The sequence below is a fragment of the Tursiops truncatus genome, chromosome 20 (assembly GCF_011762595.2).
Source record: "Tursiops truncatus isolate mTurTru1 chromosome 20, mTurTru1.mat.Y, whole genome shotgun sequence".
NCBI lineage: Eukaryota > Metazoa > Chordata > Mammalia > Artiodactyla > Delphinidae > Tursiops > Tursiops truncatus.
The window spans coordinates 17,344,662-17,369,430 of NC_047053.1; the positions used below are offsets into that span (position 1 = coordinate 17,344,662).

The 24,769-nt window shown below is 48.0% G+C and overlaps 1 protein-coding gene across 16 annotated transcripts in view; it reads right to left on the reverse strand.

Moving 5' to 3' along the window:
- COPRS (coordinator of PRMT5 and differentiation stimulator) overlaps window positions 1-24,199 on the reverse strand; it is a 210,806-nt gene extending 186,607 nt beyond the window's left edge. For 15 of the 16 annotated variants that reach the window (XR_012328805.1, XR_012328803.1, XR_004523851.2 and 12 more), the window contains exons 1-5: window positions 24,044-24,199; window positions 21,852-21,918; window positions 21,236-21,457; window positions 20,479-20,666; window positions 16,324-16,619 (exon numbers count right to left, since the gene is read on the reverse strand). Coding sequence is in view for 1 of the 16 variants with exons in the window: in XM_019927073.3 (XP_019782632.1) it covers window positions 20,497-20,666; window positions 21,236-21,457; window positions 21,852-21,918; window positions 24,044-24,142 (558 nt within the window). In the remaining 15 variants the exon portion in view is untranslated. Of the gene's footprint in view, window positions 1-16,323; window positions 16,620-19,932; window positions 20,074-20,478; window positions 20,667-21,235; window positions 21,458-21,851; window positions 21,919-24,043 lie in introns of those variants that run through there. The other variant, XM_019927073.3, reaches the window with a different exon arrangement.
- Window positions 24,200-24,769: the final 570 nt, after the last annotated feature.

Below are 24,769 nucleotides of genomic sequence, written 5' to 3' on the forward strand. Positions count from 1 at the left end.
TATCGGTAGGATCTATTCCTAGCAGTGAAATTTTGCTAGGGCCGCTGACGTGTTTTAAAACGTACACTTTAAATTTTGATAGACACCATCAGATGGTCTTCTATAGGACTTGTACCAGATTAAACTCTACCCAATAACATATAAAAGAACCTGTTTCCCCATACCACCATCAGCACAGTCTTAACCATGTCTTTGATCTTTGACAGACTGAAAGGTAAAAATAGTATTCCACTTTTGTTTGAATATAAATCTTTCTGATGACAAGGGCTGAGTCATCCATTTCAGACAAGCACTCAAATAGCCGGCATGAAGACAGTCTCTTTCCACGTTTCCTGCCTCATCTCTGTGGGTCTTTCCTTAGCTCCACATTCCCAGACTTCTACTGCAGACAGAATTTTCCACATGGAGGGGAAGAGGACCACCACAGCCTTAAGCCTAAATCATCCCAGCTTACCAAACAAACTTCGTTCTCCCAGCACCCATAGGTCAAATTCCAGGAAGGACTGTGACTGGTCTTTCTTGGGTCAAGTGTTTGCCCATGAGTCGGTCACTCTGGCCAAGAGGAAAGGAGATTCCACTAGGCCAGGGCTAGGTCATGATACAGCAGTTTGCAATAGCAAGAGAAGCCCCTATTATCAGAAGAGGAAAGAGGTACTGAGCAGATAAAAACAAATGTCTACTCTTCCAGGTAACACCTGCGCTGATGGAACCCAGCACACAGGGCACCTTCCCCAGTGTCATATTCACTGACTTTGCCACATCCCAGCAGGAATGAATCGGATGACACCGCCCCCCAAGAAAGAGCCCGGCATCCTGTGCTGCCCTACATCTCCGGGGCCATAGGTAACCTATTCTGATTGGTAATCCAGGAGAGGAGCATTTGAGCTCTTCTTGGAACAATGGGAATGTTTTTCTACTACAGTGATCTGTACAAACTTGGCAGTGGGGTTTTACAGAGAGAGGAAAATAGACACTGACATCTCTGATGCGAAACTGTGAGTCCTCCCAGAACAAAGCTGAGCCTCAGTTGGACAGGAAGTACTGGGGTCTGTGATGCGAAGAAGGAAAGTCTGCTGGCTTTAAAGGTTAGGCTAACACTGGTTTAGAGTACAAAATAAGTCTGCAGAAGCTGCGTCCTGGGGGATCTTTAAATACAACAAGCCAATGCTGGCAATGGAAAAGTGAATTGGGCACACGTGTACATTGTTGGTGGGACTGTAAACTAGTATAAGCCTTTCCAAGAGCAATTTGGCAATCCTGTCTCTAAAATGCCAATACCCTTTGACCCACAAATTTCATTTTCAAGAATCCACTCCAAGTAAACAATACAAAGTGCTAAAGACGCTTTATACAAAAAAGATGTTCACTATGCTTATTATTTATAACAGTTAAAGTTTAGAAACAATATAAAGGAACAGTTAGATACATTATGGTAAATCCTCCCCATGGGATATTTCTCAGTCATTAAAAACGAAGTCTAGTCAGTTCACAGAAAACAAAATATAAGTGGCTTTGAAAGATTATTCAGGGCTTCCCTGGTGGCACAGTGGTTAAGAATCCACCTGCCAATGCAGGGGACATGGGTTCAATCCCTAGTCCAGGAGGATCACGCATGCCATGGAGCAACTGAGCCCGTGCACCACAACTACTAAGCCTGCATTCTAGAGCCCGCGAGCCACAACTACTGAGCCCACACGCCACAACTACTGAAGCCCACGAGCCTAGAGCCCGTGCTCCGTAACAAGAGGAGCCATGGCAATGAGAAGCCCACGCACCGCAACAAAGAGTAGCCCCTGCTGGCCGCAACTAGAGAAAGCCCGAGCACAGCAATAAAGACCCAACGCAGCCAAAAATAAAAATAAATAAAATAAATAAATTTATAAAAGAAGATTATTCAGCCTTTCTCATGGAAAAAAAATTATGTTAAAAGTGTAATTTTTACCTTTCAGTTTGTCAACACTCTGTGCTGGTGATGGTATGGAGAAACAGGAACTTTTTTTTTTTTTAACTTATTTATTTAATTTATTTTTTTGGCTGCGTTGGGTCTTTGTTGCTGTGCATACAGGCTTTCTCTAGTTGTGGCGAGTGGGGGCTACTCTTCGTTGCGGTGCGAGGGCTTCTCATCGCGGTGGCCTCTCTTGTTGTGGAGCACAGGCTCTGGTGCACGGGCTTCAGTAGTTGTGGCACACGGGCTTCAGTAGTTGTGGCTCGTGGGCTCCAGAGCACAGGCTCAGTAGTTGTGGTTCACGGGCTTAGTTGCTCCGTGGCATGTGGGATCTTCCCAGACCAGGGCTCGAACCCGTGTTCCCTGCATTGACAGGCAGATTCTTAACCACTGCACCACCAGGGAAGCCCTTTTTTTTTTTAATTTTTATTTTTGCTGCATTGGGTGTTCATTGTTGCGCACAGGCTTTCTCTAGTTGCGGCCAGCGAGGACTACTCTTCATTGTGGTGGGTGGGCTTCTCATTACTGTGGCTTCTCTTGTTGCGGAGCATGGGCTCTAGGCACACGGGCTTTAGTAGTTATGGCACATGGGCTCAGTAGTTGTGGCTCACGGGCTCTAGAGCACAGGCTCAGTAGTTGCGGCACACGGGCTTAGGTTGCTCTGCGGCATGTGGGATCTTCCCGGGCAAGGGCTCAAACCCATGTCCCCTGCATTGGCAGGCGGATTCTTAATCACTGCGCCACCAGGGAAGCCCGGAAACAGGAACCTTTTTTTTTTTTTTTTAATTTATTTTTGGCTGTGTTGGGTCTTCCTTGCTGCGTGCAGGCTTTCTCTAGTTGTGGAGAGTGGGGGCTACTCCTAGTTGCGGTGCGCGGGCCTCTCATTGCGGTGGCTTCTCTTGTTGCGGAGCACAGGCTCTAGGCGTGCACACTTCACTAGTTGTGGCACGAAGGCTCAGTAGTTGTGGCTCACAGACTCTAGCGTGCAGGCTCAGTAGTTGTGCTGCACGAGCTTAGCTGCTTCGCGGCATGTGGGATCTTCCCAGACCAGGGCTCAAACCCGTGTCCCCTGCATTGGCAGGAGGATTCTTAATCACTGCACCACCAGGGAAGCCCCGAAACGGGAACTTTTATATGTTACTGGGTAGAGTTTAATTGGGTACAAGTCCTATAGAAGGCAATCTGATGGTGTCTATCAAAATTTAACGGGTGTACATTTTAAAATGCATCAGCTGCCCTAGGAAAATTTCACTGCTACAAATTTATCCTACAGATGTTACTGACACGTGCATGAAGGGCAGCACTGTTGCCTGAAACATTGTCTATAGGAACTAAAGAAAGGAATAGGCTTCAGTAGGAGACTGGATAATATATTATGGTACTTCCATGAAATATATTTTATCAGCCATTAAAAAGACCACGTCAAGATCATATGTGCTTTTGTGGGATGACTTCCAAGATACATTAAGTGAAACAGAAAGAAAGCAAGGTGCAAACTAGTATGTCTGACACTCTATTATTTGTGTAGAAAGCCCATTTATGTTTGAATATGCATAGAATTTCTCTGGATACACAAGAAAATTATGACAATGGTTCCTCTGGAGAGGATGACTGAGGTCAAGGGTGGGAAAGAGACTTTTTATTGTACACACTGCCCTATTCGAATTTTTTAAAATCATGAGTATGTATTTCCTTTTCAAAAAAAAAAAGACAATAAAAATAATACAATACATAGGCTAAAAAAGGATGTCTATATATGTTTACAGTTATATAAATAAATATCTATATTATAACAAGCAAAAAAAGAAATTAAAATTATTCATAGAGTATATTCAGTTATGTGAAAAGAGAAACATGTTTAGAAGAAAATAAGGAAATGTACTAAAATGTTACCCTTGAAACTAAGAGCGATTTATCTTTCAACTTTTTCTGTCGTGTCCAAAATGTGTTTAATAATCACCTTTTACTCTTATAACAGAAAAAAATAAACTTTAAAAAATTGTGTTAAATTAAAATATAGTATCCATCCATCTTTATAGTCTAAATGCAGAAGGTAAAATCAGGTGAGACAAGAGGTATTAACTTTTCAACTCCATGATTCTGCATTAATGAAGTTTGCTGTGGTTTATTGACTCCTTTTCACTTTTTTGGGCTTGGCCACTGCTGCTGATAAAGACAAGACCTAGTTCATAAATCAGTCTCAAGAAAACTGTATTTATAATACCCAGTACCAATGGACATGCAGTTGGATGAGCTTTTTCAGACATTACTGCATTCAAATTGATACCATCTTTCTGGAAAGCAACTTGGCTACATGAATCTGAAGCTATACAGAGTGTTTATGCCCCGTGACCCAGTAATTTGACTTCCGGAATCTTAAGGAAAAAACCTGAAATACCGGAGACGTTTACACATAAAGGTCTTAATTAAGAATGGTATGCAATCATAAAAAATTACAATTACGAATAACGTGTAGCAACATGGGGAAATGTTTATGATACAGCGTTAAGTGAAGGAAAAAGAATACAGAAAAGTGTATATCCTACTATTACAACTGCTTCATAAAATACGTGTGAAAAAATCCCAGAAGAGTTTTACACCAACATGGTCACGGTGCTTATGTTCAGGTGGTGGGACCTTGGAGGAATTCTTGATATTTTTCTCCTTTTCTCTTTTCCAAAATGTTTATAATGTATTTTTAATAATATATTTTCAAATATGTAAAAATTTGAAGTCTGGGCTGTTCCACAGGAAATAATGTCTCTCTATGTTATCATGTCTCTAATTCCCTTAACTGAAAATAAAACTCCTTCCTCTCATGTAATAATAATGGTCACTGATATTTATTACGCAACTACTTTCTGCCAAGCTCTTTACACATTTTAGTTCAATGACTTCAGTGAAGTAGAAATTTTTATTATATACCATTTTGCAGATGGGGAAAACTGAGGCTCAGACTGGCTAAATGACACAAGCAAGAGGTGACAGCATCAGGATTCAAACCCACATCCTTCTAGCTTTAAACTCAGTTCTTTCCACCATTATATTGTCACAATAACTACCCAAAACAGTTCTCAGGGTCCAGGGTATGCCAGGGACAGTACTAATGCTTTACACACATTCTCTCATTTAATAACACTGTAGATGTAGTTGGTATCCTCATTTGTGGCTGAGGGAGGTTAAGTCACCAGTACAGCTGGTAAGAGGTAGAATCATTTTTTTTTAAATATATTTTTTGGCAGCGCTGCAGGGCATATGGGATCTTAGTACCCCAACCAAGGATCGAACCCACGCCCCCTGCAGTGGAAGCGCAAAGTCTTAACCACTGGACCGCCAGGGAGGTCCCAGAACCGGGATTCTAACCCAAGTTGGCCCGTGTTGGGAACCATGACACTGTCGTGCCTTCCCACAACAAGGAAAAACCCAAACCCTCCGAGCCCAGGACGCAGGGCACCAGCCCTGGTGCAGCCACTGTCGAAAAGGAAGCACCTGGCAGGAAGGTGAATGCAACAGGAGGAGGTAGGCTCCCGGGGCTCCCCCGCTGGGCAGGGCCGCCTCTGACACACACTGCACACCTGAGGACCCCGGCTGCATGAGCTGGCGCTGTGCACAGACATCCGTGTGGCCTGGCCTGCAGCCAGCACACATGTCACGTCCTCCTGCCAGCGCTGACAAGGCTGGTGCTAATCTGCCCAAGGGCCTCAAGAAAAGCCCTTGAAGCTGTCTTTAAGGTTTCCTGGTTCTGGGAGGTGTGGGGAGACAACACCACCTCCTCCACGGTGGAAAATTCCAGGGCCACCTGGCTTGGCAAGAGAAAGTGATGTCTAGCCTCCTTGACCCCCAGGAGCCAGAGGGCCCTAGGCCTGGACCCAGAGGCTGAGCCAACAATATGAGCCAGGGCTCCAACTCTCTGGGAAACAGGAAGTTCAGGTCAGCCTGGGGGTGGAGGGAGGGGGGACCAAACCAGAGGGACTCAGGCCAGAGGCCAAGTGAGACCAAGGGGCCTCTGAGATGTGGACACAGCTGAGTGGACAGACCAGCACTGAGGAGAGCTCTGAGGATACAGAGTGTTAGGAACACTGATAGACTGCTGGGAGGAGTAGTGGACCCAAGTATTTGGAAGATAGGTTGGCATTACCCAGTACACACACACTCTACGACCAGGTAGTTCTACTTGTCATAATGCATCTGGAGAATCTCTTCCACCACATGGGCCCCCAGGATGTTCATAGCAGCACTGCTCATAAGAAACAAAAGCTGCAAACAGCCCAAACACCCGTGCACATGAGAATGGGTTAATATACATACATTCTCTATTCAAGAACAGACTTGTGGTTGCTAAGGGGGAGGTGGGTGGGGGAGGGATGAACTGGGAGTTGCGGTTAGTAGATGCAAACTATTACATATAAGATGGATACACAACAAGGTCCTACTGTATAGCACAGGGAACTATATTCAATATCCTGGGATAAACCATAACGGAAAAGAACATAAAAAAGAATGTATATATGTGCATAACTGAGTCACTTTGCTGTACAGCAGAAAGTAACACTTTGTAAATCAACTAAACTTTAATTAAAAAATAAAAATAGGGCTTCCCTGGTGGCGCGGTGGTTGAGAGTCCGCCTGCCAATGCAGGGGACACGGGTTCATGCCCTGGTCCGGGAGGATCCCACATGCCGCGGAGCAGCTGGGCCTGTGAGCCATGGCTGCTGAGCCTGCGTGCCCGGAGCCTGTGCTCTGCAACGGGGGAGGCCACAGCAGTGAGGGGCCCACGTACCGCAAAAATAAATAAATAAATAAAATAAAAATTAAAAAATATATATTATTCTCTATTCATACAAGGGAATACTACATGGCCATAAAAATAAATATGCTATAACTTCATGAGTGAATCCCATAAACACAATGTTAAACAAATATGGGAAATCACAATATAATATATACGGTGTGGTTTCATTTAATAGAAGTCCAAAAAACTCTCCAGACTAAACAATGTATTGATTGGGAAGGAGGAAAGGGGAAGGGGGGGTGTTGGCCAAGCCCTAAGCCTCTGTCTTCAGGACCTTCTTTTGGGGACCCAAGTTACCAGCACAAGGGCAGATCCTCACCCACAGACTCACCATGTCCATACTCTTGTCTCCACTACCCACCCAGCATCCGTGGCCCTTTTCCCGTGTGCGATGTCAGTCTCTTCCCTCCTCCATGCCCCTCCCCCAGTCTCTGGGGAATTGATAAATTGCCCTTCATTTCATATTTCTTACCACTGGCATTCCACATTTGTCATCTCCTCTCCCAAACCAGACCCAGGGCCTGGCAGATCATTGAGAGCACACAGAAAGGCCACCTGAACGGGGAGCTTTCTCCCCTCTCAGTCATGAGCGCCACCAAAACAGAGATGGTCTGTCAGTTAATGTGGAAGCACAGAATCTTTGAGGCCACCCGCCCCTAAGCCCTTATTTTATCAGGTGAGAAGCTGAGGCCCGGGGGTCCGTGTGATGTGACTGGTCTAAAATCACAGCTAGTTTGAAGGCAGGGCTAGGACTGGGACCAAGGATTCCTGAACCCCAGTCTTTTCTCCTACAATGTGCTGTCTCCCTAAAGCTGACGTAGAACAGACTTCTGATTCTGGCCACAGAGCCGACTAGACACCCCAAACTACTTCCTGCTGAAACAGTCAAAAGGCTGGACAAAACATTTTCAGTGCTTTAAATGCCTTTAAACCAACTGAGCTGGCATAAAGGGTTAAGAATAGTCAGAGGCCAAAGAGGAAGGGAAAGCAGGAAACCGGAGAGAATGTAGAAGCTGGCTTTCTCCCTGAGGACCTGTGTCAAACCCACGTGATCTTGAGCACTGGTTTTCAAGGCCTTATAGAGTGCGTGGAACAAGGAGACAAACCCCGGCCCGGTCAAGGTGAAGAATTAAATGGAGAGCTTCCCATAAGGCTGGGCCCCATCTTCAGTACAAGAGTGGGCGAGAAATAAACTCCTTTTCCCCCCAGAGGAGCAAGGAAAATTGCCCATGTTAAACATTGGAAGCAGGTGGGAAGGAAAACAAACAAAAAAAAACACCTTTACCGTGAGAATTCTTTAACCACAAAGCCAGCTCTTTTATATATATATATATATATATATATATATATATATATATATATATATATATTTTTTTTTTTTAATAACTCCTTTTTTTTTTCGGCTGCACCGCACAGCACGTGGGATCTTAGTTCCCCGACCAGGGATTGAACCCGTGCCCCCTGCACTGGAAGCGCAGAGTCTTAACCACTGGACCGCCAGGGAAGTCCCAGCTCTTATATGTAAATTCAGAGATAGTGGGCAAAAATCCTCAAGCTGATTGAGCAAGATCCTGGGGGGTGGCGGGGGTGGGGCGGTGAGGGAGGCAAGAGAGTCAGCCGTAGACTCTCTGGGACAGAGCATTCCGGGCAGGCAGAGGTGATCGCCAACTCAAAGGCCCTAAGGCAGAGTCATGCCAGGCTTGTTCCAGGAACACGAGAAGGCCCAAGGGGCTGGGGTAGAGAGAGCCAAGGAGAAGTAGAAGGAGATGAAATCACAGGAATAACAGGAGACCAGGTGGGCCAAGGCCTGGCTGGCATGCTGTTATAAGACCTTGGACTCTTCCTCCAGAGTATGGGTCCATTGAAGGAGTTTCAGCAGAGGATGAAAATGGTCAACCTCATGCACTACAGGGATCACCCTGTGGTGATGGCAGCACCACAACGTGAACGTACTTAACGCCACTGAACCATACACGTTAAAATGGTAACTTTTATGGTATGTATATTTTACCACAATTTTTTTTAAAGAGATCACCCTGGCAGTTGCTGTGCTCATACGTGGAATGGAAGCTGGAACACCACACAGGAAGACATTCCAGGAATCTAGGTGAGAAATGATGGCTCCAGCAAGGATGGCAGCAGGATAAAGGATGAGGTCATATTTTGGATGTGTTGGATGTAAGGTATCAAAAAAGGGAAGATCGTGGTGACTCCAAGGCTTCTGGCCTGAGCAACTGGAAGGACAAAGTTGCCATCGACTAAAGAGGGAGCAGGTTTATAGGAGAACGTAAGAGTTAAGTTTGGGACTTACTGGGTTTGAGATACCTATTAAACATTCGGGTGGAAATGTCACGTGTTAGTGAAGCTGTGGAGCAAGTAAAACTTTCACACGCTTGTGGGGGAGTGAAAATTGCAACAACCTTGGAAAACCCTTTGGCAGCATCTATGACCCGGTGATTCCATTCCCAGGTATATGTCCGATAGCAAATCTCTACATGTGTTCACCAAAAGACATGAACGAGAACGTTCCTAACAGCATTCTTTGCAACAACCCAGAACTGGACATGACCCATCAACAATAGATTAGATAAAAGTGATATATTCACATAATGACATTTTATCGAGCAATGCGAATGAGCGAGCTACTGCTATGCAGTAATTGAAGCCGGAAGTAAAGAACAGAAGGGAAGGGAAAGCAGGAAACCGGAGAGAATGTGGATGAATCTCTCATTAGAGAATATAATCTCCACAAAGTACAAAGTCAGACAGAAAAAGAAGATGAATCTGACCCAGCAAACCCACTCCTGGGCATATATCTGGAAAAAATGAAAACTCTAATTTGAAAAGATACATGCGTCCCAATATTCATAGCAGCACTATTTACAATAGCCAAGACGTGGAAGCAACCTAAATGCCCATCGACAGACGAATGGATAAAGAAAATGTGGGGGCTTCCCTGGTGGCGCAGTGGTTGAGAGTCTGCCTGCCGATGCAGGGGACACGGGTTCGTGCCCCGGTCCGGGAAGATCCCACATGCCGCGGAGCGGCTGGGCCCGTGAGCCATGGCCGCTGAGCCTGCGCGTCCGGAGCCTGTGCTCCGCAACGGGAGAGGCCACAGCAGTGAAAGGCCCGCGTACAGCAAAAAAAAAAAAAAAAGAAGAAAATGGGGTATACATGTACAACGGAATACTACTCAGCCATAAAAAGAGAATGAAATAATGCCATTTGCAGCTAAGTGAAGTAAGGCAGATAGAGAAAGACAAATATCATATGATATCATTTATATGTGGAATCTAAAAAAAATGATACAAATGAACTTATTTATAAAACAGAAATAGATTCACAGGCATAGAAAACAAACAAATGGTTACCAAAGAGGAAAAGCGGGGGAAGGGACAAAGTAGGAGTTTGGGATTAACAGATACACACTACAATATAAAATAGATGAACAACAAGGACCTACTGTATAGCACAGGGAACTATATTCAGTATCCTGTAATAACCTATAATGGAAAAGAATCTGAAAAAGAATACATCCATATAACTGGATCACTTTGCTATACACCTGAAACATTGTAAGTAAACTATACTTCAATTTAAAATAATTAATTAATTTTTTAAAAAAGAATATGAATCATGTGGCCAATTTTAAAGTTTGAAAACAGAGAAAATTGGTGTTCAAACAAAAATCTGTACATGAATGTTCATAGCAGCACTATTCGTGATCGCCAAAAGGTGGAAACAACCCAAATGTCCATCAACTGATGAATGGATACAGAAGTGTGTTGTAGAAATACAATGGAATGTTATTCAGCCGTAAAGAAGGAATGAAGTACTGACACATGCTACAACACGGATGAACCTTGAAAACATTTTGCTAAGTGAGAGACACCAGACACAAAAGGCCATATATTGTGTGATTCCATTTATATGAAATGTCCAGAATTGGCAGGTCCATAGAGACATAAAGCAGATTCGTGGTTGCCAGGGGCTGAGGAGAAGCGGGGATGGGGAATGACTGCTAATAGGTGTGGGGTTTCCTTTTGAAGTGATGAAAATGTTCTGAAACTAGGTCCTGGGGATGGTTGCACAACACTGTGAGTGTACTAAATGCCACTGAATTGTATGCTTTGAAATGTTTAAGATGATAAATTTAAGTATTTTACTGCAATAAGATAAGAAAGATAAAACTCGGGCTTCCCTGGTGGCGCAGTGGTTCAGAGTCCGCCTGCCGATGCAGGGGACACGGGTTCGTGCCCCGGTCTGGGAAGATCCCACATGCCGCGGAGCGGCTGGGCCCGTGAGCCATGGCCGCTGAGCCTGCGCGTCCGGAGCCTGTGCTCTGCAACGGGAGAGGCCACAACAGTGAGGGGCCCCCGTACCGCAAAAAAAAAAAAAAAAAAAAAAAGATAAAACTCATCTCTGGTGTTATAAATCGGGATAGTTGTTATTTTGGGGTGCAGAGAGGGGTAAGTGATGGGGAGGAGGACAGGGCTTCTGAGGTACTGACAATACTCCTTTTTTTTCGAAAACCTAGATGGTAGTTACATGAGTGTGTTCATTTTGTAAAGATTCATTGAGCAAAAGAGACAAGTACAGACAATTCTTGCAAGGTGTTTTGCTGCAGAGTAGGGCTGAGAAAGTGGGCAGGAGCTAGAGAGAGAAGTGGGATTACGGGAGGGTTGTTTTCAGATGGGAGAAATGAGAGTGGTAAGGAGGGCGAAATAGATGATGTAGGAAAGGTAGGAGAGAATTGCTTCCGTGGTTCGGAGTAAGGGAGAGGAGAGAAGATCTCATGCATGCACAGGGGTTCTGCAGTGAGCCCACGATAGAAACTGGTAACAAGCAGGAAGCTGATCTCAGGGGTGTCAACGCTGGGGGTTGGGGAGAGCAGTGGTGAGTCTGTAGAAGTTCACTCCTGGCTTATTGCCAGGTTTATTGCCCCTCAATTTACCAGCGAGCACTCTGAGACTCAGGGAGAAAGGAGGATTGCTCCCCATCACACCACTGGGGCCAGGAGTGGAACCCAGGTCTCCCCAATGCCGCGCGCAGGACACCGCGCTGCCCGCATGCCTCCAGTCCACCTTCCCACCGTTGAAAAGAGCGCTTCCTATCATTTGCCCTGAAACAACTCCTCAGAGTTTCAGAAGTACCCCCCCTAGACTTCTAAGGACTCTGGGATTTGAGGAACAAGTGTGTTCCGCCTTGTGGACATGCCTTATCATACAAAGGACTTTAGTTCTGTCCCCTCCTCAGCCTCCATCTTTCCCGGCTGGAGAATTCTCACTGTGGAGCTTGCCCTGATGGTAAAAAGCCCTTCATCACTCCATTGTTTGGCCCCTTTCCAGTTCTATTACGTCTTTCTTGGAATGCAGAGGCCATAACAACAGAAACCACAGTGGCTTCCATTTTGAAGAGCCTTTCGCAGGGACAAGGGCCCCATTTATGCATTCAAACCGATGGTCAGGGAGCCTGTGGTCTGCCCAAGGTCACACAGAGTGTCAACAATAGAGCCCAGCAGAGGAGAATTCCAATCGCTGTGATCCCTCCCCACACCCAACTGCCTGCATGCAGGACTCCAATGGGCACATATATCCGTCAGGAGGCATTCAGCAGCAGGAGACGGGGGAAAGTCACGTCAAAGCAATAAGGAGGATTTATTGAATGACATAACTGCAAGTCCTGGAGCAGGCAGGCTTCCGGGGTTGGCCCATAGGGGCTCAATGATGTCATCATGGTCCCAATTTCATTGTCTTGCCAACCACAGAGGCTGTAGAGGGTTGAATGGCAGCCCCCCAAAAGATATGTCTCTCTCCTGATCCCTGGACCTGTGAATGTGACCTTATTTGGAAAAATGGTGTTTGTAGATGCAATTAAGTTAAGGATCTTGTGATGAGATCATCCTGGATAACCCAGGTAGGCCCTACATCCGATGACAAGTATCCTTACAAGAGACAGAAGAGAATAGGAGAGGCTTGTGAAGGCGAGGCAGCGCCTGGGCTGAGCAGCTACAAGCCAAGGACTCCGGCAGCCACCGGAAGCTGAAGGGGTTAAGGAACAGAATCTCCCCTAGAGCCTCTGGGGGGGGCACAGCCCTGCCGATAACCTGATTTTGAACTTCTGGACTCCAGACCTGCGAGAAGATAAGTTTCTGTGGTCTTAAGCCACCGAGTCCTGGTTATTTGTTAAGCAGGCCTAGGAGACTCATACAGAAGATGAGATATACAGGTCAACTTCGACCTGACCCCCATGCCCCACCCCCACACCCGGGGGTGGGGTTAGCTTTCCCCAAGGTCCATGAGAGACACGAGAAAGGGGTGATCATCAAGAGGAGGGCAACGGGTGTCAGGGAGGCAGTCAGAGTGTCCACCCCACACACCATGGGCAAGAAGGTTTCATCTCCTGAGCATCTGCTATCCGAGCATAGGAAAGACAGAGGGTGCCCTGGACGTGTGAGCTTCACAGGTGAAGTGCAAGGTGGAGGGCTACACAGCCCTGGGGAGTCCTCCAAACCCTGAGAGCAAAGCTGAACGTCCGGAACAGGGAGCACATTCCTCTTACAATACTGGCTGTGAAAGGTCTTGAATCTAAAGATGAATCTAAAGATCATTCATTCGTAAGAGGCTGTTTCATCCACCTGGTTGCCCAAGCCAGGACAGACCTCAAGCTCCTCCCAGACTCTTTCCTGTCTCTTGCTCTACCCTTACAGCCAATCTGTCCCCACTTCTATAAAGAGTCCCAATCTGTTCGTTCCCCTCCATCTCCATAGCTGTCACCCTAGTTTAGGTCCCCATCCTCTCTTACCAGATTACAGCCCCCAGACTGACCTCCCTGGCTTGAGTCTCAGCCTCCTCCCACCGGTCTCCGCCAGGAACTGGAAAGTTCTTCCGAAAGTGAAAATCTGCCCAGGACACGTTCCTGCTAAGAACCCTGAAAGCCCCTTGGCATAGCTTCCAAGGACTCTTGCTTACCTGACCATCCCTCACCATGTCCCCAAACACACAAGACCTCTCACACCCGGGGGCCTTTGCACACACAGCTCCCTCTGCCTGGGTGATCCCCCATCCCACTTCCTGGCCAAGTCCTCCAGGACTCAGCTTCTAGGCTGTCTGCTTTGAGGGGTCCCTTCTTCTGGGTTCCCACCATACCCTGGGCTTTTGTAGCTCTCCTGTGCTAACGTAAGGGTCCATTTATGTGTCATCAACTTCCCCCTAGACTCTGAGCTCCCTGAAAGCAGGAACCAGGTCCATCCTGAGTACGTAGTATATAGCAGGTGTTCAGAAATAAACTGACGACTAAAGATCAAATCTACACAGCAAGTGTACATTAAGCACTTACTATATGCCAGACTCTGGGGTAGGTGCTGGGGGAGGGGAGAGGGGGATAATGAGGACTCTTACCCTAAATTTCACAGTAACTTTCTGAGAAAACCCATCTATAAAATCAGGAGTAAATCCTGCCATGAATTCACAGGTGAGCTTGCCAACCAGTAGGAAGCCCAATGACAGGAAGGTAACCCTGAGCAAGCTCAGCATCTCCTCCAGGGCCCCTCACTCTTCCCTCCCCGTGGGTCACGCAGGAGACAGAGCGGCGATGGGTCTTTACTGCCACCTGCTGGACGAATGGAATAACGCTACAGGCGGCAGCCAGGAGAAATTCAGGTGCCTGCCTTGAGTTGCCAAACACATGGCTCTGACTTATATCTGCCACATTTGTTCAACAGCTAATGAGAAGCTGTCAGAGGAAATGGCTTTTGAAATCAAAATCACCTCACCAGAAAACGGGGTGGGGGGGAAGAAAAAGAAAAAAAGGAAAGCCAAACTGTACCTTGCAATGGTCAGAAAATGGGAGCATGCCTCCTGGGGAAATTTCTCTCTCTGACTCAAAGGGGAGGACCAGAGAATCCTGTAAGTTGGAGAGAAATATCTCCTTCTGAAACTGTGGCTGTTTGTTTTTTTGTTTTGGTGTGTTTTTTTTTTTTTTTGCGGTACATGGGCCTCTCACTGCTGTGGCCTCTCCCACTGCGGAGCACAGGCTCCGGATGCACAGGCTAAGCGGCCATGGCTCACGGGCCCAGCCACTCCGCAGCATGTGAGATCCTCCCGGACCGGGGCACGAACCCGCATCCCCTGCATCGGCAGGCGGACCCTCATCCACTGTGCCACCAGGGAAGCCCTGTGGCTGTGTTTTATTCCCCAGGCCCGCAGCAAGCACAAATCCTGGTGGAACTCTCCAAACCTTGGTGCCCTGGAGCCCAGCTGAACTCTCCTCCTGCCCATCAGCACCTGCAGGATCTAGCTCAGTCCTGGAACCAGCACAACAGAAACTGCCGGAAGCTGGGAGGCCGTTCTTTCCAAAGGCCTTGGCTTTGCAGCCAGACTCGCTAAGTCAACAAAGTGGGAGCCAGCCGTGCTGCTTGCCCTCCTGTTACACCCTCCAACTTCTCCTGGGCCTGCCACACTCACACACACACGTGTGCACGCTCACACAGAATGCTCCAGATCCAGTGTTCTGCTATTTGGGTGGGGAATCTGCTCTGGGAGAACTGGGACGCAGAATCCAGATGGGCTGCAGCCAGAGTATTGAGTTGTTTTTTGTGTTTTTTGTGTTTTTTCCTCTTTCTCCATATTCCAACCATCCTGTGAAAAGCTGGGCCCAAGAATGCAAACTCCGGAAAACCAAGGGCAGTGCAGCGCCAAGATATTTACTTAGCCAGTGAGTGTGCTTCCGTCTCCCTGGAAGACAGTCTCAGATTTCCTCAGGGCACTGGAGCCTTGCAGAGTCCAGCCAGCTGCTTCTTTATATAAAGAGAATGGTCCCTGCAGCCTTCACAGTCAACCCACCCTGCCATCCAGGCATCTGAGAGAAAGCTAGGGGAAGCACCATCTACCATCCCCGCCCTGGGGTCTCAGGATGACCAAACTGTCCCCACTATAAACAGCACCAAACTAATTTAGGGGTGGGGTGAAAGGGTACATTCCCCCAGACCTTCCCAAAGGGAAGAAAGCTATAACAGACAGAAACACGCCAGAGCCATCAAAAATACACAAAACTGGGACTTCCCTGGTGGCGCAGTTGTTAAGAATCCGCCTGCCAATGCTGGGGACACGGGTTCGAGCCTTGGTCCGGGAAGGTCCCACATGCCGGGGAGCAAGTAAGCCCATGTGCCACAGCTACTGAGCCCACGTGCCACAACTACTGAAGTCCACGCGCCTAGAGCCCGTGCTCCACAACGAGAAGCCACCGCAATGAGAAGCCTGTGCACCACAACGAAGAGTAGCCCCCGCTCGCCGCAGCTAAAGCCCGTGCGCAGCAACAAAGACCCAACGCAGCCAAAAATAAAAATAAATAAAATTTAAAAAAAAAGAGTACCCAGGAAATTTCCAATGCATTTGTAACTTAAAAAAATAATAATACACAAAACCACTTATACAAATTGTGAATGGCACAATTCTGTTTGTTCTGCCACAGTACAAAAATGGCAAGTTTTTCATCCAGATAGAAAATAAAAACGAAGAAAAAATTATCAGCACTCTGATATGAATCAACCCATGATGATACTTTCAATACGCCATTCTCTACCTACCTGATGGCCTGGTCCCCTGCCCCCAGCAGTAAGTCGTTCTCATCTAGGCTTCTGTTAACTCTGCATCTCCTGCATCTTGGGGGTTCAAGAAGCAAAACTGTTGTCTCTCTGACCATCCCAATTTCCGACCCCGAGCTTCCATCTGGGCCTTCTGGGGTTCTCACTTCCTCAAGCAGTGCATGACGTCATCCAATATCCATCTTCACGGGTCCTCCTTGTCCCACGGCCCCTCTGGGTCCATCAGGTTCTCTGCATGATCAAGGCCTGGGCACCTTTTGCCAGATGGTCCTGACCGCCTAGAAGAACCAACATCTATCAGTCTCTGGGGACCTAACTCCCCAGTGACACACCAAGAAGCAGAGCTCATCATTCCATCTGCTCTTAGCGTCTCCAGATCTCTCTCTCTCTTCTCTCCATCTTCCTTCTCATAGCCCAGGGATTTTTTTTTTTTTTTTTTTTTTTTTGGCCTGGGGAAAATTCTTTCTTCCCAAATGTCTACAAGATTCATAGTCTGTTGGCCCCAAACTCCCTTGCCTCCTTACCAAAAAAATTTTTTTTTTAATTTAAAAATCCCTTTTTGTAAAACCAAAACTAAAAACATTTCTTGGCTGTTTTCGACTCTGTCACATGCCTCCACTAAGGCAATGAGCCTGCTTGCATGGAGAGAGGGCAGGAGAGAAATGAGGGTATATCTGAAATGTCATCCAGCCACACGGTAAACACGTTTTTCCTCTCTTTTCCATCACCCAAGATTTTTAAAGTGGTCGGCTGTGGTTTCTTTCCTGGTAAATGATATTGTCTGAAAGAAACGCCAGAATAAGAGTTTCTCTTCTGTCGCTCCGAACAGTCCCTTTGTGCCTCTATTTCTCCAGCAGCCTCTGCCCACTTCTGTCCCTTTCCCTGGTCCCTCCTTTTCTGTCCCATGGCTGCCTCTTCCAGCCTGGCTTGTGCATTCTGAGAGAAGCTGGCCGGAAGTCACCACTGCCCCCCAGCCAAGAGAAACACTAGCACCAAAGGCTCAGGTGCATCCCCCAACATGTGTTAGCCTGCAATGCCCTGTCCGCATCCCTGCACCTGCCCCAGGTCAATACATTCTCTGAGCACTTTCTGATCCCCACATCCCAAAATACCTTTTCAGCCTGCATCTTACTTTGCGTCTCTCTAGAAGAGATGGCCACTCCCTCTTCCTTAAAACTCTCTTCTCCTTAGATTTGGCTTGAGTGGTGCCTACACTCACCTGGTTTTCCTCCTCCTCTGCCACAGCCTGCCCTTGGGATCCGATTCTTCCGTTTACCCTGTAAATCGCTAACTCTCCCCAGGGCGCTGTCCTTGGCCCTCTTCTATTCCACAAGCCCTCGCTGAACAAGTTCAACCTCTCTCAACGCTGCAACGCCTGCCAAAACCTCAAAAATCCCCCAAACAGTCCCCTCTCCCTTCCCCTTCCCCCTCCTTCCCCCTCCCCCCGCCCCCTGATTCCAGACACATGTTTACAACGGCCTAGAAAAGGAAAAGCCAGAGAGAGGATAAGAGTGCTCATTTCCTACACTGGAAAGAGTGTCAGGACCACAGAGCAGACCACGACCACCAAATGGGTAGACTCCAACTCCATACAAGAGAGACTCTTCCAACAAGTAGCACTAGCCAGCAATGAATGGGCTCCTTCTGAGGTAATTATTTTAATTTTTGGCCATGCCGTGCGGCACGCGGGATCTTAGTTCCCCAACCAGGGATCAAAACTGTGCCCCCTGCAATGGAAGCATGGAGTCATAACCCCTGGACCTCCAGGGAAGTCCCTACCTTGTTCTTTCATCACCAGCTTGGGATGTTGTCAGTCAACCCTAAACACAGCCTGGGCAAATACTGCATCATGGCTGAAGAAGACTGACTTTGTGCCAGTATTTACTGAATGTTTTCATGCTGGGCTCCAACGAAACAGGGGTGCTGAGGAGTAAGATGTGGTCCCGCCTTCAAGGAGCACTCACCCTAAGGAGGGAGGTGGACCCGTAAGCCGGTGATTGCAGCAAAGGGAGGCAAGTGTTGGGTATTTGTCAGAGAGAATGGGGAAGACTAGGCAGAGGAGGCAACTCTGTTTTAGGATAACAGCTTGTCTTTAAATACCTCATTGCAAAATCTATATTAAAATAACAAAAATATACAAGCAAACTGCCAACACCTCCACCGTCTCATCAAATTCTTTCCATTTGTCCATATTAATCCTTATCACTTACATATGCCATTTTTTCATGTTTCCAATATTATCAGAGTGGTTTTATAGTCTATATTTTCACTTATTATATCATTAGTATTTTTCCACATCTCTACTTTCTTTTTCTTACTTGCACTTCACCCCACTTAACTCCCCAGGCTGTGAACCAGTGTTCACAGCCTGGGGAGTTACCCATCTCCATCCTTCTCTGTTTGATCCATCCTAGGAGGGGCACCAGAACGCTACCTAAATCAGAACAATTGACTAGCCCCTCCCCACTTTTCTTGTTCTCCTGACACACACAACTTTTGGCTGTGAAAGCCATTCTGATGTCTTTAACTCTAACAGAATATTGCTGCAAAGAACCGGGAGGAACTGCAAAGAGTAACTTTTGAAAAGCAGGAGAGTCTAAATTCACAACCATTCCATGGATCCCAGCAGCGGCAGCTTGTAAATTTTCTTTGCTCAGATACTCATGCACGTGTACTTTCCTTACTCTTTCTTCCGTCCCTCCCTCTGACCTAGGTGTCATCTCCCCACCTCATGACTTCTTTTACTCGGTTTCAGCTGCCTCACAATTGCACATGGGCCCACGTAGCCTGTCCATAACACCACCTTTCTATTTGGCAGCCCTGCCACGCTCCTCAAGCCCTCAGTGTTTCTTAGCTCAATTTCTCAAGTTCCCCTTTTCGCGTCCGACACACTCGTGGTCTAATCAGCCATGGCACCGGGAGGAGTAAAGCAAGAGTGGTGTGGGGATGTGGTCTACGACTGTCTCTCCAGCAAGGACAGCGGAAGGGACCATGTTTTTCTCCCTAGGACAACCTTGGCCATGAGGGCTCCTCACGGCCAAAGCTACTGCCCTCCCTCATAAGGTGCTGCCTTATTCACACATTTTATGGGGTCTCTGAAAAATAGCTTAAACGGTTAGTTGTTCATCCAACTGCCGTGGATTGCAGGTCTGAAACTTTTTCTTGATTCAGCTTCAATACGGAGGCAGGGAGGTAAGAAGCAATCCCCAACCTGCCCAAGAGGCAACGGTGACATGGTCTGGTGTGTCACAGACCCACCGAGGTGTGGCCCCCAGGTCCCACGTCCAGGCTCACTCACACACACACACACACACACACACACACACACACACACACACACACACACACACACACACGGGCAACCATGGGAACAGACTTCAGAGTCATGTGAGGGTTCAGGTCACATTTCTGCTGTTTCCTGGCTGTGTGATCTGGGTGAGGTCAAAACATTTTGAGCCTTATTTTCCTCATCTCCCAAATGAGGTTAAAAAAAAAATTTAAGTGACACGTAAGTAATTGTAAGGATTAAAAGGAAAGTAGAGTGTAAAATCCTTTCATGCCAATTGAGGGCTGTACAACTGCTGGTTTAATTAATTTGCCATTTCATTTTCCAGCCTACAGAAAGTCCTTGTTAACTAAGTAAATGGTCAATTTTCCATCACCAGGAATAGCAGTCAGCCGCAAAGTCACCAGTGTCTCTTGGGTTCCAATCTCTGGTCAATAGGGCCGGATCTAAAGAGGCAAAAACTAATGTATCGTTTTCTTTCACAGAGTAGTTTCATCTCAGACAACATCAATCCTGAAAATGTAAGTGAGGGGCTTTAAATGAAGGAGTGAGGCTTTGCTCAGAAGTTTCTAATGAAAAAGGGGGGGAAAAAAGTAGGCAAAACCAGGCTGGTTTTTTTTTTCTACTTTTATTTATAAAGAACACCATTCCTTCCCGACACAGACATAAACACTCACACATTCCAAGGAGGAGCTCATTAAAAACAACAACAACAACAGAACTGGGGGACAGAGGGCCTTATTTAACACCAGTCTGTGTGCCCGACTCGGGATTCACTGGGAATGTTTCCTCAGATATGACATCTCACCTCAAAGAAAGGAGACGTTGACCTGGAGGGCCCACCCACTCACCAGGCAAAAGCTATGCCCTCAGTCTTCGGCATCATCAAACTGTCCCGTTTCAAAGACCATCTTGGAATAATGGGGTATCAGTGGAGGTGGATGGTGCCAACTGGGGTCATAGATCATGTCTCCTTGCGGGGCACAGCACACCCAGGGTCTGACCTCTTGAGAAAGGCAGCCCTGGATGTCGTCAGCATCTGCAGGCAGTTTTAAAAGACAGATTAAAGGAAGGAGGGAGAGTGAAAAGAGAGAGCCAAAAATGTCTACGGGACAGACACTTGCACTGTCTTTGCTTAAACACATGCACGTACACGCACACAGACACAGACAGACAGACAGACAGACAGACAGACACACACACACACACACACACACACACACACAGTCCTCCTTTCGTGGAGAATCCCAAGCACCTTCATTCTGACGCCACCCACAGTCCTGCTTCTCAGACACCGGTTCCTAGCAGCGCAGAGGAAGCAACTGGTGAACAGAGCACTTCTGTCTACAGCCGCTCGATTCACACAAAGATATTTGGAGATGGTAACACTGTTTCAATGTTACAACTGACCAATACATTATATAATAAAATGCAAAACTGTAACTTTTTCCCCCCCATATGAAAGAGGAGATGTCACAGAAATTTCAGACCTATGAGAGCTATCAGGCTAAGCTCATGGATGTGGGTCCCTCTTCCAAACTGTTTCGGGGTTCATGTGTAGGAGGGTCTCAGAAGCCTGGCCTAGGACCCCCAAAACCCCACACCTACCATATGGATTCCCTAGATCTTCTTTCAACTCCAAGTCCCAGTCCTCGTTAAAAAGATCAGCAGCCTGTTCCCTGGGTGGACAGCCGGACACCCCTTCTGACAGCTCCCAGGGGTTCGGTTCCCCATCGGAATCCTCGTCATCCACAGCAAAGCCTTCCTCTTCACAATGGCTGCCCTCACCGTGGGCAGGACTATCATGAGGGATGCTCTGTGCTCCGCTGGCTAAGAAATCGACAAAAGGAAGGAGGTCTTAAAATAACTGGCAGACCAGAGAGGGCCAGTCGTGCACCCGGGAGATTTTTGGCAGACTTACTAAGAGGGCAGCAGTAACAAGTGTGCAGAGTTCCTCAGCCGCCGGAGCACTTATTAAAAACTGTTGTTCTGTTTCCAGTTTTAGAAGTAGGGTTGATCATTTACTTTCAATAAGATGTTTTGCCTTAAATAAGGCCATTAATTACCAGCTCTTTTCATTCACATGAGAAGGCAGGCACAGTTTATGTTTTCAGGTAGTTTAAATGCCACTGAGGCAAAGGGCCTCTGGGAGATGACAAGCTTTCACAATACAGACCTCCTTGGTCTCTCCCAACACCCACCCCAGGCTCTGCTGCCTACTCGCCTAGTCGATCCGCAGCCTTCTCGGTCTCTCTCTCCTGACCGGAGCGGCCAGCTGGGGCAAAGGCAGCCTGCGGGAAGAAGAAACAATTACCCAGGACTTGGACATCTCGGGTACGGCCAGTATTTCAGCCCCACACCCACCCTTCCATACCCTCCTTTGTGAGGCTGGGGCAGGGACTCTGCCACCCACATTTCTGCTGTGCCCTGTTCGACTGGGCCTTGCTGCTTCCTCTTCCTGTCAGCATCACCCCTGCCAGCAGGATCGCCTGTCTTCCTAGAGTGGCCACTGAATCCAGTGCACAGTTTGCCAGCACGTGCAGAGCCAGCCTCCTCTCGAGCCCTGTCTTGAGAAGTCTCAGTCTCGGGCCTCAGGACCCCTCCTCCAAGCTCGGAGACTCTAGCACTAGCCGGGACAGTGCCCCCTCCTCAGAGGTTGGAATTTCAGCTCCCTGCAAAGCCTCTCCTCTGAGCTTGTACATTTCAGTCATTCCAAACTCACCCCTTTGTTCCGCTGTTTCCCCGCAGTGGCTACCTCCCTGTTTTTAGCTTTTCAGTTACTTAACTTTTTGTCTAGTTAACAGCTCCTTTATCAAATTCTCTGTCTCCTGACTGACACATGGGGACAACAGAGCTTTAGTTGTTGAAGGGAAATTGTCTTCTCCCATAGCCACCCATATGCTTCTCTGCTCCCATCACTCAAAAGTTTCTGAAATCCTATCACCTGTTAAGACCTCTTTCTAAGTGGGATGAGAAATGTTCACAGCCTGCATGAGAAGACCTGATTTCAATCCCATTCATTCAGTGTGTACCCTGGACACATCACTTCAGCCACCACACCTGGGTTTCCTTCTCTGGAAATTGGGGGTGACTGTTCTGACCTTGCAGGAGGTTTATAATGAGATAATATTTATGAAAACACAGCAGGAATATAACATCTGTTGAATTGAAATCCACCTTCTTTGCCCCTACATCTAAACTGCGTTTGGCATCTGCCCCAATTAGTTCATGATCTAGTCCTACCTGGATTTAATGAGTCACTTCCATCTCCTGTAGTCAGCGACAACTCCTGGTCACTCCTGCTGACCAGTAGTGGGACCTCTCATCTCTTCCACCGCAAGAGCTCCCTAACTGACTTCCCACTCACCCATCTTGCACAGCCTTACACGCTTAATGACTCCTCTGATGAAAAACTCAACAGGCCTCCACTGCTGGAGCACAAAATTCGCCGTGGCATCCACACCTCCACCTCACGCTCCATCAACCTGTGCAGCATAGTTCTCTCTCCCAGCTCAGGGACCCAAGCTCTCAGCCATTTGCCCCGCATTTCCTCATCTCCACACCTTTGCCAGGACCACCATCGTCTCATCTTGGAGAGAAAGTGCACAAACCTTCCTGCTCTGCTCTGACAAAATTAGTTTTATCCTACCCGCACCCCAAAGTAATTTTCCTTATAAGCTTATCACTACATTTTTCATATTATGGTTAAGATATGATATCTTTGATGCTTAGACAAGCATTCCATTCCTCCATCAAATTAATATGTGCGTCTACGGTGCCAGGCACTATGCTAGGCGCCGGGTTTACAGCAGTAAACAGAGGGTTCCTATCCTCAAGGAGCTCACCCTCTAACACGGATTGCTGACTGTAAACAAGGGCAGATGACTGTAATAACGGTCTCTGAAAAGCCAGGAGCTGTCTGGCGCGCAAATGAAAACACGTTTCTGGAACCCTGCGTCAAACGCGGCCTTTTGGTTTCAGTGAAGAGAAAAGGCGAGAGCGCATGAGACATCATCTGGTGCGCAGGCTTAGCTGAGCATCCCCACCAAGGGACACGGACCCTTCAGGGAAAGTCACTCTCCTCGCTGCCCTCACCTGGCCCCAGCCCAGGCCCCCCAGCGTCTCCAGCTCTGGGTCAGCAGCATCACCTCCCATTTAGCAAGGACGCACAGGCGCCCTGCGGCCGACAGCCAGCCCTCCCGGCCCGGCGCGCCCACCCACGTCCTCGGGGTGCCGCGCCCCACAGCCCGGCCGTTTCCAGCTCGGGCGCGCTCCCAAACGTCGGGGCTGCAGAAGGCGGGTCCGAGGCGCTTCCCCGGCTCCCCGCGGCCCCCGCCCAGCCCGCCCCGCGAGCCCCGCAACTTCCCGCCCCGGGCCGCAGGTGGTAGCCGCGCCCAGGACCCGCGCCGCGCTCACCCCCAAGCGGGGGGGCGCCTCCCGCGTGCTCAGCACCGGCAGACCCGGCGGCGGCTCCGCCGCCCCCAGCGCCGGGGCCCCGGCGATCTGAGAGTCCATGCCCAACGGCCCGCAGCTCCGCGCCCCGGACGCCGCTCGGCCACGTGACACGCCGGCCTGGCTGCCAGCCGGAGGATACGCCGCGGAGGGCCAATCAGCCGGGGGTGCTCCCGACCGGGGGGCGGGGCGCGGGGGTCACGAGGAAGCCGGGGCCGGGGCAAGGGGCGGGACGGAGCGCGGGGCGGAGCGCGCCCGACTGCGAAAGGCCCCCTCCCTACCTACCGGTCCCGGAATCTGATTTTTGTAGCTTCTGACGATGCAGATCCCAGGGCTAGACGACTAGCTGGGTCTGGAATGCCAAGTGTTATCCCTACGCCACCACACTGCGCATGCTTCCGCTTCATAAACTGTTAGAATAGTTGATTACCCGCGTCTACCTGATAGTGTATAAAACTCAGCTCTCAAAACTTTTCATGCAACTGTAGCTCTAACCCCATTTCACTCTTTAAACAGGTTTCTCTAGAACTCGGTCTGGAATTAAGACTATAACTCACCCGCAAATGGATGAGACAACTCAGGAGCCCAGGATTCCCCACCTTGAGTTAATGTCCGTTCTTAAAGTTAACCCATTAGTAACCAGGTTGGATGATCAAAACAAACTCTTCCAACGTTCCAGACACCCTATAG